The 13,242-nt window shown below is 49.9% G+C and overlaps 1 protein-coding gene across 3 annotated transcripts in view; it reads left to right on the top strand.

Annotated features, from left to right (window-relative positions):
- Positions 1-244: 244 nt before the first annotated feature.
- Positions 245-13,242, top strand: part of PALM (paralemmin) — a 31,081-nt gene continuing 18,083 nt past the window's right edge. For 2 of the 3 annotated variants that reach the window (XM_043975177.1, XM_043975176.1), the window contains exon 1: positions 245-666. In XM_043975177.1, the coding sequence (XP_043831112.1) occupies positions 662-666 (5 nt within the window). In that variant the 5' untranslated portion in view covers positions 245-661. Of the gene's footprint in view, positions 667-1,053; positions 1,133-13,242 lie in introns of those variants that run through there. The other variant, XM_043975178.1, reaches the window with a different exon arrangement.

Below are 13,242 nucleotides of genomic sequence, written 5' to 3'. Positions count from 1 at the left end.
CAGATCCCCAGGCTCGCTCTCTGGGACTCGGGTACAACGGAATATTTGCTGGCTTTACCGGAGGAAAGACTTTCTATGAGGTGGGGGGCCTTTGAGGGTTAGGGGCTGGGGTGGGGGGGGGAGTGGGCGGGTTGCAGTGATGGCCCGTGGCCGGCAGGAGGCGGCGTCGCACCGCTCCCGGGCCCCGGCCCAGCCCCAGCCCCAGCCCCAGCCCAGCCCAGCCCAGCCCACCGTAGCTCAGCCCTCCCCCGCGCGCGCTCGCTAGCTCCCTGGTTCCGTGCCTCCGCCCGCCCCGGACAATAACACCGCTCCTTCTCCTCCCCTCCCTCCCCTTCTCTCCGGCTGCGATGCCTCGGAGCCTCCGCCTGCCCCCGCCCCCGCGCCCCGCAGCCCGGACCAGCCCCGCGCCCCTGCGCTAGCCAGAGGGGAGTGAGGGCGCAGCGGGCGCGGGGGGCATCCCAGCCGCTAGGATCTCGGCTCTGGCTCCTCCCCGCCGCCCTCCACCTGGGCCCGGCCACCGCCCCCGCCCCGGGGGCCCAGCCCGCAGCCCCCGAGGCTGCTCCCCCTTCGCCCCACCCTCCCCCAGCCCCTCCCTGGCCGCTGCTGCCTCCTCCTCCTCCCCCTCCTCCTGCCAGCCTCAGACGCCCGGACTGCGGGAACCATGGAGTGAGTAGCCAGGGTCTGGGGGTGCTGGGGATCTGAAGGTCCGAAGGCTGGAGGATCTGGGCTTTGGGGGTCCAGGGCCTGGAGTGTCTTGGGGCGGGGGGTGGTGGTCCGAGGATCCGGTAGCCAGAGGTCTGCAACCAGGAGATCGGGCGCTTTGGGGCAGAGGGTCCAGGAACGAGGGGTCGGTCTGCAGTCTGAAGCTCCGGGCATGGGGGCCCCTCACTCTCACTCTCTCTCCCTCGGTGGTGAAAGGGCCTGCTATAATAACCTGTGTCTGCTTCTTGGGGCTGAGGCTGTCAGTGGCTAGCCCCACCCCTCGTCGGCTGCCCCCACTGAACCCCTGGGGCGGGGGGGATGAGGGCCTTCCAGAGCTTGGGCTGGAAGGCTTCCTGCAGGTGGTGGTGGGCCTGCCCTCGCGGTTACAGCCCTTGCTCCCGCCTATGCTCCTGGAAGATGCTGCTTAAAGGTGGGGAAAGGGATGGAGGGAGCTAGACTCTACTCTGGGCTACATCCTCCTTAATACTCAAGGGCAGGCCCTGTGGCCCGCCCGCCCCCCCCCCCCCCCCATCCCCCACCAGGCACAGGTGCTCTGAAAGACAGAGAAGCTAGACTGGCTGGTCTTTAGTGGCTCTTGGGGAAGGGGAGGCTTGGAGCTTTTGCAGTCTTAGGCCTTTAAAGCCATGATTTCTCACCACCACCCCCCTTTCTCAATCCCATCCTCATCCCCATCCCCATCCCCATCTCCAAATCCATCCTCATCCTTCCCCATTAAGCCATGGTCTTACTCCTCCCCATCCTTCCTGCTGGAGACTTGCTCCCTTCCTGAAAGCTCCCACCATAGAGTCAGGAGCCCCTCTCCCTTTTTCCTGCCTCACCAAAGTGCCACAGGCTAACACCTCCTCCCCTTCTTGGCCACCTACCCTGAGCCCTCCCCTAGCCCGGATTCCTCTCTGGAGTAAATGCTTGTTAATTCATGGCCAACCTCTTCCCCATCCTTCCTCATGGAGTGATGGCCACCTCCTCATCCCTGCTAAATAGAACTGTTGGCTAACTCCCTCCCTCATGCTTTTACTTAGAGCCGTGGGCTAATCCCTTCCTACTCTCCAACCCTCCCCACCCCAATCCCATTCTGTCAGTCAGCAGGAAGTGCCTACTATGTGCCAGGCACAGTGCTGAGTGTTGGGGAGTCAGAGAAAGACAAAAACACGGACCCTTCCCTCAGGGAGCTCCCATTCTAATGGGGGAAGACAACAAAAATAAGCATGTCCATACAAAATATATGGAGTGGGGGGCAGGGGGGTGTCAGGTCAGCTCCAAAGGAAGGCACTGGGGGAAGGAGTGGGAGACTGGCAAAAGTTCTCTTGTGGAAGGTGAGATTTGAATTGAGAGCTTGAGGGGTCCCTCAGGCTGGTTAGTGCAACTTTCACATTTTACAGAGAAAGAAACTGAGTCTGAGAGAAGTTCTGGCCTTTTCCCCGTAATGGGTTAGTTCTCTTTCCTTGGCTCCCTGCCTTAGTATTTTTCCAGTTTGGGGGGTGGGGAGAGTGGGTAGCCCTCCCCCCTATGAAGCCCCAGTGGAAAGGCTTGCTCTTGAGCTGGGGCATTACCCTGCTCAAGTGCCCCTGGATGGCTCTAGGAACTTTTAGCCCGAGGTGTGTGGTGCCTTGAGCTTCAAGGTTTTAAAAAGGTGCTTTGAGATCTCTGGTTAAACCATATTCCCATTCCCAGCAAACCTAAATTTGTGAGAGTGATGAGAGTAAAGTCCAGAAGTATGGGTTCTGCCTTGCCCTGCCCTTGAATTTTCCTGTGATCCTTTTCCAATTGGGGCCTCAGTTTCCCTCTTTGTAAAATGAGCTGGTTTATCTCCAAATTCTTTCCAGATCTGAATCAGTGATTCTAGGAGCCTCCCTCCTCTAGTCCTCTCACCCCATGACTGAGGAGGCCCCACCCTTGGCTTGGCCTGAAACTTGGCCCCTTTTGCTTTAGAAACTCCTGACAAGCAGACAAAGCCCTATCCCAGAGGGAACCCAGCCCTGAGTCTTGGGGCCCTGGAGGGAGAGAGCAGCCCAACCCAGTCTCTTCTCTTCCTCCCTTGTTTACCTCGGGGCTTGCTGCAAAAGTCAGCCAGCGGTCCCAATGTATGGCTGAGCTGAGACCTATAGAGAATTTGTTATAGAGCCCCTCTACACCCAGTCCCCAGCCCTTGGCTGGGATACAAATTTAATTCAGTATTTACCAAGTGACTGTATTTACATGCCAGCTGATGAGGTACAGATGCAGTCCCAACCCTGCCTGCTGGGAGCTTAGAGTCTAATAAGGGGGATTCCAAATGCACACAAGTTAAAATTGTAGTAGGGACAAAAGAGCCAGACAAAGAACCCCTGGGAAATTTGAAGAGGGGAGAATGCTTTCTGATGGAGGGCAGGCAGGGTGGCATCAGAGAAGCCTTCAAGGAGGAGGTGGCAGGTGGCATCTGAGCTGGGCATTGAAGGAAGAGAAAGATTTCAACAGGTGAAAAAAGGGGAGGGAGGATATTCCAAGCAAGGGGTCTGGATTTACCTGATTGAACAGAAACACCAGGGTAAAATGAAATCTGGGAGGCATCTGGTTTAGCCAGAACTTCACGTGTGAAGGAAAGCAATATATATATATATATATATATATTTTTTTTTAAAGGCCAGACAGGTAGATTGCTGGGGGAGTTTGAAGGGCGTTTACTGCTGTGCTGAGCAGTTTGGGTTTTGGCCTGGAAGCACTAGGGAGCCCTCGAAGATTTTGGTGTAAGATAATTGACATGCTCTAGGGAAGGGTATTTTGGTACTGGGTAAAGGATGGACTTGGAGAAGAGAGAGGCCAGCAAAGCTCCATTAAAAACCTAATTCTTTTTTTTTTGTTTGTTTCTTTGTTTTTTAGTGAGGCAATTGGGGTTAAGTGATTTGCCCAGGGTCACACAGCTAGTAAGTGTCAAGGGTCTGAGGCCGGATTTGAACTCAGGTACTCCTGAATCCAGGGCTGGTGCTTTAACCACTGCACCATCTAGCTGCCCCTAAAAACCTAATTCTTGTACATAGGGGACTCACCTTCCAGGGATGATGAGCCCATTTCAAGAAGGTGGGGATCACTACTGGCCAAGTTGCAGGGAATGTCGGGGTAGGGACCCTGGAAGGCTTCTTTGGGAGCATGACATTGGAGCAGAGTCTGGAGAATTCAGCTGGCAGAGGTGGGAGGAATATTGGGCATTTATTATAGGAGATAGAAACTCAGAAATGGGAACAGCTGGAGAGATGGGCTGGAGCTGTTCATTCATTCATTCATTCATTCATTCATTCATTCATTCATTCATTCATTCATTCATTCATTCAAGCATGCATTCATTCAAGCACAGCTCTGAGCATTTCCCATGACATGGAGCCCAAACGAAAACACTTCAGGATCCCATGGAGAAGCTAGCTCAGTAGTGCCAGGGGCACTATGGCTAGTTATTATTTGGGGAATTTGTAATAACATACTGATAATATTCATAATCCTATGGAAAGATATGGATAATATACTGATATCCATAATCTTATGGAAAGCATTTTGTAAACTTTAAAGTAAAATATGAAATATGTGGAAACATATTCAGAAATAGGTGAATATAAAAGCCAGTGTGGCCGAGTGGAATCTGAACTGACCTGGGGCCAAGAAGATGGGTGATCAAGTCCTGTCCCTGATATATACTGACTGGCTCTGTGACCCAAGGGGAGACCCTGAACCTCTCCATGCTTTGGATTGCTCTCCCTACAAGGTGCTAAACTTGCATTGTTAGAGGGTATTCCCTCTTCTGGGAGATCCTGTACCAATGAAATCCCAAGGCCAGTTTCTACCCCTCTATTCCTAAAGCTTTATATAAAGTTTAGCTATTTTATCTTTGGATGCTTTATACATCAATGAGCAAGCATTTATTGAGCATTTACTGTGTTAGGCACTAGGCATGCAAAAATAAAAGTGAAGAGCACCAGCCCTGGATTCAGGAGGATCTGAGTTCAAATCTGGCCTCAGACACTTTACACTTACTAGCTGTGTGACCCTAGGCAAGTCACTTAACCCCAATTGCCTCACCAAAAAAATAAAAAAAGTGAAACAGTTCCTGCCATGAATGGGCTTACATTCTAAAGGGTAGGTAACCATAGACATATAGGTACAAAGTAACCAAGGCTGGGGGAACCATTATGGACGGGGAATCGAATCGGGAAACTTGGGTTTTAAAATCTTTCCCTGACTTCCTTTGTAACACTGGGCAAGCCACCTGACCTTTTTGAGGGTCAGTTTTGTCACCTATAAAACAGGAATGTTTAGTCTTTAGGAAACAGTTGCTCCGCGTGCCCCCTCTCAATTCCAGTCCATTTTTGCCTTTCTTTGTATCATCAGTACTTAGCTCAGTTCTTGTCACATAATAGGCCCTTAATAAATGCTTGTTAACTTGCTTGGCTTCTTGGAACCCCTTAGCTCCCTTCAAGGTTTAACTTTTGCCACCTCCTACAAGAAGCCTTTTCTACACCCTGCAATTTATTAATGCCTCTGCTCTACATTCCACTGCTGTGAGTTCATTTTTTCTCCCTATCTACCTATATTTGCTTATCTGTGACCCATCCTAACAGTATGTAAGTTCCTTGAAGGCTGGTAGGATTTCACTCTTGTCTTTGTATGCTAAGCTCCTAGCACAGTGCCTGGCAAACTGTTGTTGCTTAAAATCTCTGATTGGTAGAGTGGAAGAGAGAGGAGTTGGGAGGGAAGTTGATTGGCTGTCTTCCCCTACCTGAAGTGAAAAAGGAATAATTAGTAACAGCCTTTTGAGTATGACTGTGTGTGTGTGTGTGTGTGTGTGTGTGTGTGTAGGTAGAACTAGGAATAATGTAGGGAGAGGTTACCAGGGGACAAGATTTTAGTCTGAAATAAGGAAGAACTTCTCTACACACTTATCTTGCAATGTTGTGTATTAAGAGTTATCTCTGTTGTCTTATCTTTCTACTAGACCTGCTTCTGGAGGACAGGGACTGTTTTTCTGTAATCTCATCCTGAGCTTTAACTTTTACTGAACTGCATAGAATCAAGGCAAATGAAAGCTTAAAAATCATCTGTCCAACCCAGGGATGCTGGGCTCTAGGAAAAGCCCTTTGAAGGCAGGGACTGTTTGGGTTTTTTTTTTTTTGTCTTTGTAATCCCTGTAATAACGTTAGCATTTAAATAGTTTTACAGAGCGCTTTATACACATTATCTCCTTTAATCTGGGGGAGGAAGGTACTATTGTTACCTCTATTTTACAGATGAAGAAACTGGGGCTACTGATTTGCTCAGGGCAACCCAGCTAGTGAGTCTGAGGTAATATCAGAACTCAGACCTTCCTGATTTCATGTCCAGTACTCTATTTACTGTGCCACCTAGCTGCCCATTTGTTGTATACTATCAGTTTTGTGTCCTATCCCATTTGGGGTTCCCTTGGCAAAGATACTAGAGTGGTTTGCCTTTTCTCCAGCTCATTTTACAGATGAAGAAACTGAGGCAAAGAGGGTTAAGTGACTTGTCCAGGGTCACATAGCTAGTAAGTGTCTGTGGCCATATCTGAACTCAGGAAAGTGAGTCTTATGACTTCAGGCCCGGCACTCTATCCACTGTGGCACCTTGATGTCCATTTGGAGCATAGCATCAGTAGTAGATGTTTAATCCGTACTTTTTCTGTTGTTGTTGTTGTTTTGTTTTGTTTTGGGGTTTTTTTTTTGTGGGGCAAATGGGGGTTAAGTGACTTGCCCAGGGTCACACAGCCAGTAAGTGTCAAGTGTCTGAGGCTGGATTTGAACTCAGGAACTCCTGAATCCAGGGCCCATGCTTTATCCACTGTGCCACCTAGCCGCCCCCTGTATTTTTTTTAATAAATAAAAGAGACTGGGGAAGATAGTAGCAGCTTCAGGTGGCTACCCCCAGGAGGCAGACACATGGGCCATAGAGAGGAACCTTGAGTCAAAGGGAACTCTGAGTTGTAGAATTTAGTGACCTCCTGTCAGGGAAGCTGCTCTGATCAGTCCAAGTCCACGTGCTAATTAATGAGATGCCGGATTGGAGAGAGTATGTATGTCCCCTCAGAAGTAAAAATACAAGGTGATTTGGAAAGGGATGGAAAAAGTCCCGGCATCTGAGGGCATCTGGAGCCAGGTTTCCTGTAGGTTGAGGTGTTTGAACCGAGTTTTGAAGGAAGTTTGGGGTTCTGAGAGTCCTGGGTGAGGAGAGAGTGCATATTCCAGGTATGGAAGACTGCTCATGCAGGGAGCTGGGAGCCGGAGGCTGCCCTCCTGTACAGAAATAGCAAAAAGACTGGTTTAGTGAAGGCCAGTTAATGTGTAACAGTCTGGGAAGGTCAGTGGGAGCCAGGGCATGGTAGGCTTTGAACACCAGACAGGGGAGTTCACATTTCACCTCAGAGGCAGGAGAGAGCTACAGAGCTTTTTGGGCAGGGGGTGATGGGGGCAGAGCTGTGCTTTGGGAGCATTGCTTATGGGGCTGTGCAGGGGAACAACTGGAGAGAGGGGTTGGAGACTGTAGGATTGGGAGGTGACTGCCATAGGCAGGCCAGGAGGTCCTGAGCTAGGATGGTGGCTGCTCGAGTGGAGAGAAGGGGGCATAGAATAGATCAGTCTGTGTCCCATTGGCCTGCCCCATAAGCACCTACTATGTGCCAGACATTGGGGCATACATAGCTAAATAAGATCCTACTGTGTGCCAGGCACTAGGCATACATAGCCAAAAAAAAGTAAAACAGTTCTTGCCTTCAGAGAATGTATGACAGCTTTAAGTGGCAGCATAGTGGGGAGGACAAAGTACATTCCTTGGTGGCAGGAAGTCTTGGGTTTAAATTTTATCTTCGACACTTACTAGATGGGCCTGGAGTCAGGTAGACCTGAGTTTAAATCCAGCCTCAGACACTTAATAGCTGTGTATCTCTGGGTAAGTCATTTAACCTTTATTTGCCTCAGTTTCCTCATCTATAAAGTGGAGATAATATTAGAACCTACCTTCCAGGGTAGCACTTAGCACAGTACCTTGGCATATAGTAAGCACTATATAAATGTTAGCTATTATTACTTAACTTCTGTTTGCCTCGATTTCCTTATATGTAAAACAGAGATATTAGAACCTACCTCCCAGGATTGTTGTGAAAAATCAAATGAGATCGTAACCATGAAGTGCTTAGCACAATGCCTGGCATTTAGCAAGTGCTATATAAATGTTAGCTATTATGGCTGCTACTGTTATTTACTGTGTGACCCTGGTCCAGTCACTTTCCCTCTCTGGGCCTCAGAGGTTCCTCATCTGTCAAAGGAGGAGGTTGGACCAGATGACCTCCGAGGCTCCTTACTATTAGATCTCAGACTCTGTGGTCCAGGGCCATACCAAATTTTCTCTCATCCCCTCCAGCATTAATTTTCTGTGATTTTATGTATTTCAAATTTTTTTTTTTAGTGAGGCAATTGGGGTTAAGTGACTTGCCCAGGGTCACACAGCTAGTAAGTGTTAAATGTCTGAGACCAGATTTGAACTCAGGTCCTCCTGACTCCAGGGCCAGTGCTCTATCCACTGCCACCACCTAGCTTCCCCTGATTTTATGTATTTCAATCAGCATTAAGATTCCTCAGGAACTCTTCTTCCTACCATCCCTCCTGCTTATCACAAGGCTAGTAGAAATAAGATGACACAGATAATTATGATACACAACATTACATAATAAATACATTGCTGAAGTTCAAAATGCTATGTGAGGTGCTAGGGGGAGGTTATTCAAGGTCCTGGAGAAAGTTATTATTTAAGCAGCAATCATGGAAGGCTTCCTGGTGGAGGTGACATTGGCCCATGATTTTAACAGCCAGGTTAGAGAGGGAAAAAAGGCTTTCTAAAGCACAGGAAACAGTTTGAGTAAAGGCTGAGAAGGACACAATGAAAAGAGTGGTGGAGAAAAATATGGGATAAGATTAGAAAGAAATTTTCAGTTATGTCTGACTCTGACCCCATTTGGGGTTTTCTTGGCAGAGATACTAGAGTTGGTTTAACCATTTCCTTCTCCAGCTCATTTGACAGATGAGGAAACTGAGGCAAACAGGGTGAAGTGACTTGCCCCCCGGGGGGTGGGGGGTGTCTCACATCTAGGAAGTGTCTGAAGCCGGATTTGAACTCAGAAAATGAGTCTTCTGACTTTAGGGCCCAGTGCTCTAGGCACTATGATACCACCTAGCTGCCCCATGGAAAAAAATATAGGGTGATCATCCTAACAGCTGACACTGATAGAGTGTTTTGAGATTTGTAAAGTACTTCCCCCACATCATCTATTTGGGGTCTTAGAACAAGTCAGATAGTCCACCAACTGTCTTATTTTACAGATGAAGAAGAAACTGAAGTGCAAGAAAGTAAGTTGATCTGTCTAAGGTTGCATATGTAGTAAGTGATAGGGTACTTTCCCCCCCTGGACCAAAGTACATTTACAGGAAGATGTCTCCAGGCTAATGATTGGTTGTAGAAGACCTTGAATGACAGGCAGTAGAGTTTATTTTTTGTTTTTTTTTGTTTTTGGTTGGCCAATGAGGGTTAAGTGACTTGCCCAAGGTCACACAGCTAGTAAGTGTCAAGTGTCTGAAGCCGGCTTTGAACTCAGGTCCTCCTGACTCCAGGGCCCGTGCTCTGGTGCTCTATCCACTGAGCCACCTAGCTGCCCCCTGGCAGTAGAGTTTAAATTGGCCTCCCGAGGCAACTGGGAGCCCTTAAAGATTCTGGAGGCAAAAAGACTGGATCTTTATTAGGTGATTCCTACGTTGCCCAGGTCCTGGACTGTGGAAAAATGAGGAGGAAGACACAGGACAGAGTGCCTGACATACAGTAGGGGCTTAATTAATGTTTATTGACTGAAGGACTGAGGTTCTAACCTGAGATAAATAGGACCATCCATCCAGGGCTGGAAAGAGCCTCACAGGCCATTAAGTCCAGCTCATTTTACCTGTGACTTAGACAAGTTCCTAGTCAGTAAGCATTGTAGGCGGGATATGAACCCACATCCTCTGGCTTCAGAAGCAGTGTGCTCTTTTCTCTGTACCAAGCTCTGTGACCTTGGACAGAACCTTTCCCTTTGGGTCTATTTCCTCACCTGTAATTAATTATCCAGTTGGGGTGGCTAGGTGGTGCTGTGGTGGCGCAGAATGTCAGCCTGGAGTCCAGAAGACTCCTTCCTGAGCTCAAATCCAGCCTCAGACACTTACTGGCTGTGTGATCCTGGTCAAGTCACTTCACCCTGTTTGCCTCAGTTTCCTCATCTGTCTGAAGAGCTGGAGAAGGAAATGGCTCCAGTATCTTTGTCAAGAAAACCCCAAATGGGGTCACGAAAAGTCAGACATGACTGAAAACAACCAAACACCACCAATTATCCAATTATAGGCTTTGGGCTGGGAGGCTCGGTGAGATGAAGGGTGGGGATTATTCTGGCTTCACTGTAGATGAATTTGGGCAAATCCCTGCCCCTTTCTGGGCCTTAAAAAGTTTCCTCGGGGCTTGTTTCTTCCAGGAAATCTTCCTAGAACTTATCCAGAGCCCCTGGCTCAGGGGCAGGGATAAACTTCAATTCTCCAAGCCTCTTGCTTTTGGGTCTTGTCTGCTAAATTAGTGTCTGGTGAATGAAATAGAGACCCCACCCCACCAGCCGTAGACCCTGCCCACTCCCAAGTCAAGACCATCTCCATCTGAACCTGGATTTAAATTCTGGCTCTACTAAGTAGGTATCAGGTGAACGATTGTCCCTTTCTGGGCCTTGGTTTCCAAGAGGGTTGAATAGCCCAGGCTTGGCCCCTCTGACAGTGAATCTGGTGAAGCCTTATGCACCTCTTCTCTGTTTTTTGTTTTTGTGGGGCAATGGGGGTTAAGAGACTTGCCCAGGGTCACACAGCTAGTAAGTGTCAAGTGTCTGAGGCCAGATTTGTACTCAGGTCCTCCTGAATCCAGGGCTGGTGCTTTAACCACTGCACCATCTAGCTGCCCCCTTCTCTGTTTTTAAGTACAGAAAATAAAATACCTAAGGTTACAAAAGAAACCAGTTAAATTGAAGCAGTCCACAGCCTCTGGGCTGCTAAGCCCTCCTCGGCTGAGGGCCTCCTAAGGTTTCAGGCCTTCCACAGCCATTAGTTCCCAACCCATATCAGGGCCACCAAAGGGAAATCCTTCTTGGAGGAAGTTCTCTGTAACAGTGGGAGTGGGCCACCTCCTCTTCTCTGGTTAGGGCTTTGGGCTCCTCAGCCTAGTGCAGGGCTCCTTTCTAGCAGACACCCCCTGCCCCATCCTGGCCTCCTTGGTCAGGTCTATCCCAGGTCCAGGCAGCTGTTTCCTCTCAATAATTAACATAGGAATGTGTCCAGATCCCCCCCCCCCTTCCCCCGTGCCCAGAGTCCTTTCCCCTCCTCTGCAGTGGTGGCCTCCCTAAGTGAGAGGGTGGCTCAGGGCCCGGCAGTCTCCAGTGAGGGGGGCTGGTCTGAGCCAGACCAACTCCTAGCTTAGTCTGGTCTGCTAGCCAGAAGAGCCCCTTCCCAGCCCCACCCACCCCCACCCAGTTTAGTGACCTTGGGCAAATTACACAACCTTTCTGGGCTGTTGTCTACTTGGAATCAGTGAGCCTGGCCCTCCCTCCGGGAGATTCCAGGGACTTGGGCAAAAATAATAGGATCAGAGAGATTTAAGAGCCTGAAGAGACCTTCAGAGTCAACAGTGTTTATCATCACCTACAATGTGCTAAGTGCTGGCCATAGAAAGGTAAAAACAACTCCCAATCAATCTAATGTGGGAAGATCACATACAGACAGGGACCTTAGAGATGATCTGCTGCAAGCCCCTCCTTTTACAGATGAGGAGATTCTTCACTAAAGACTAAGCTGGGTCTTCAGTGTGGTGGGATGAGCTGGAGTCATTCATTCATTCATTCATTCAATCATTCATTCATTCAGTCATTCAATAAACATTTATCAGGCTCCGCCCTCTGGCTAAGACCATGGGGAGCGGCCCAGGGTGCCCATCCCTGCCCCTTGGGACCCATCCTGCTAAGTTCTAGGGAGACTTCTCGGAGGAAGGTGAGCTTTGAAGAAATTGAGGCTCGCTCAGCTTGCAACAGGGACTTGGCCCCAAGTTCACCAGCCTTTTAGCCAAGACTCTGAGCCTCCTAGTCCAGGGTGGGTGGATTCAGGCCAGGGAGCTGATGGAGTGGCCTGAGTGGGGAGTGTAGCCTGCTGGGAGAAGAGGTTCTCCTCCACCTCCTTGGCTTTCTCTTTGCTGGGGGGGAGGGGACGTGGGCGGGGCTGGGTGGAGGCTGGGGGAGCAGCTGTGGGGCGGGTCCTGAGGCTAACCCATCCCCCCACCTTCTCTGTGGGCTGCTCCCTCTCCCCCACGCCTGGGTAATCGCCGTTGCCATGGTAATGGTGGTGTTGCCAGGGCACCCGCCTCCCAGTGGGGCCCCCGGATAAATCACTGATCAGCAGCTTCCCTGGGGATGGGCAGGGTGGAGAGCTGGGGGGCCTGGCAGGCTCTGAGGCTGGGGGTTGGAGTCTTGGGGGCAGACCTCTCTATGCCTGGCTGACTGGACTTCGGAGGCCTGGCCAGCTCTGAAGTTGTGGGCTAGATCCTGGGGCCCTGGCTGAACCCCAGCTTTGAGGCCATCATAAAGGCAGGAGCCCCTCACCTGGGGGCCTTTGCCTGGCCCACAGTCCCCACTTGCTCTAGTTCTGAGCTTAGCCATCAGCTTTTCTCAGCTTCTCGCTGCTCCTGCCAGTCTCTTTTACTTGACCCGTCACTGAGCAGCTAAGCCGAGAAACAGCTCATCCCTCCAAAGGAGTGTCTACTTGAAAGTCTGGTGAGGCCTGACCTTCTGGGGCGGTGGCTTCTCCAATCAGGGCAGGCTCAGCCCCTAAACAGCATCCTCCCTCCGGAGGCCTTGTTACATACACTTCTAGACTCAGAACTATAGAGCTGGGGGACCCATAGAACACAGGTCAGAGCTGGGAGGGCCCTTAGAACATGGAATGTCAGAGCTGGGAGGGCCCTTGGAACACAGTTTGTCAGAGCTACGAGGACCCTTAGAACAGAGAATGTCAGAGCTGGGAGGCCCTTTGGAACACAGGATGTCAGAGCTAGGAGGACCCTTAGAACCCAGAATGTCAAAGCTGAGAGGACCCTTAGGACACAGAATTTCAGAACTAGAGGTAGGGGTGACTTAGAACACTTAGAGAACAGAGAATGAAACATCTGGGAGGGGCCCTCAGTAAATAGACCATCAGATCTGGGTGGACCCTTAGAACCCTAGGGTGTGGGAGCTCAGAGGGCCCTTAGAACATGTAATGTCAGAGGCTTTTGACAGCATCTAGTCTAACCACATTTTTCACTGTCAGAACATCTCCCCTCACTTCCTTGGGGCTCCTCCTGACAGAGAACCTAGACCACTAAGGTAGATAATTGCTGCTGCTCATATTTCTAGCTCCTTCTGGCTTCAGGGGATTTGACTCACCCAAGGTCAAACATTAATTAAGT

The sequence above is a fragment of the Dromiciops gliroides genome, chromosome 1 (genome assembly GCF_019393635.1).
Source record: "Dromiciops gliroides isolate mDroGli1 chromosome 1, mDroGli1.pri, whole genome shotgun sequence".
In the NCBI taxonomy this organism is placed as follows: domain Eukaryota; kingdom Metazoa; phylum Chordata; class Mammalia; order Microbiotheria; family Microbiotheriidae; genus Dromiciops; species Dromiciops gliroides.
Note: the sequence above shows the minus strand (reverse complement) of the source record. Positions and strands in the feature narration are given on the sequence as shown.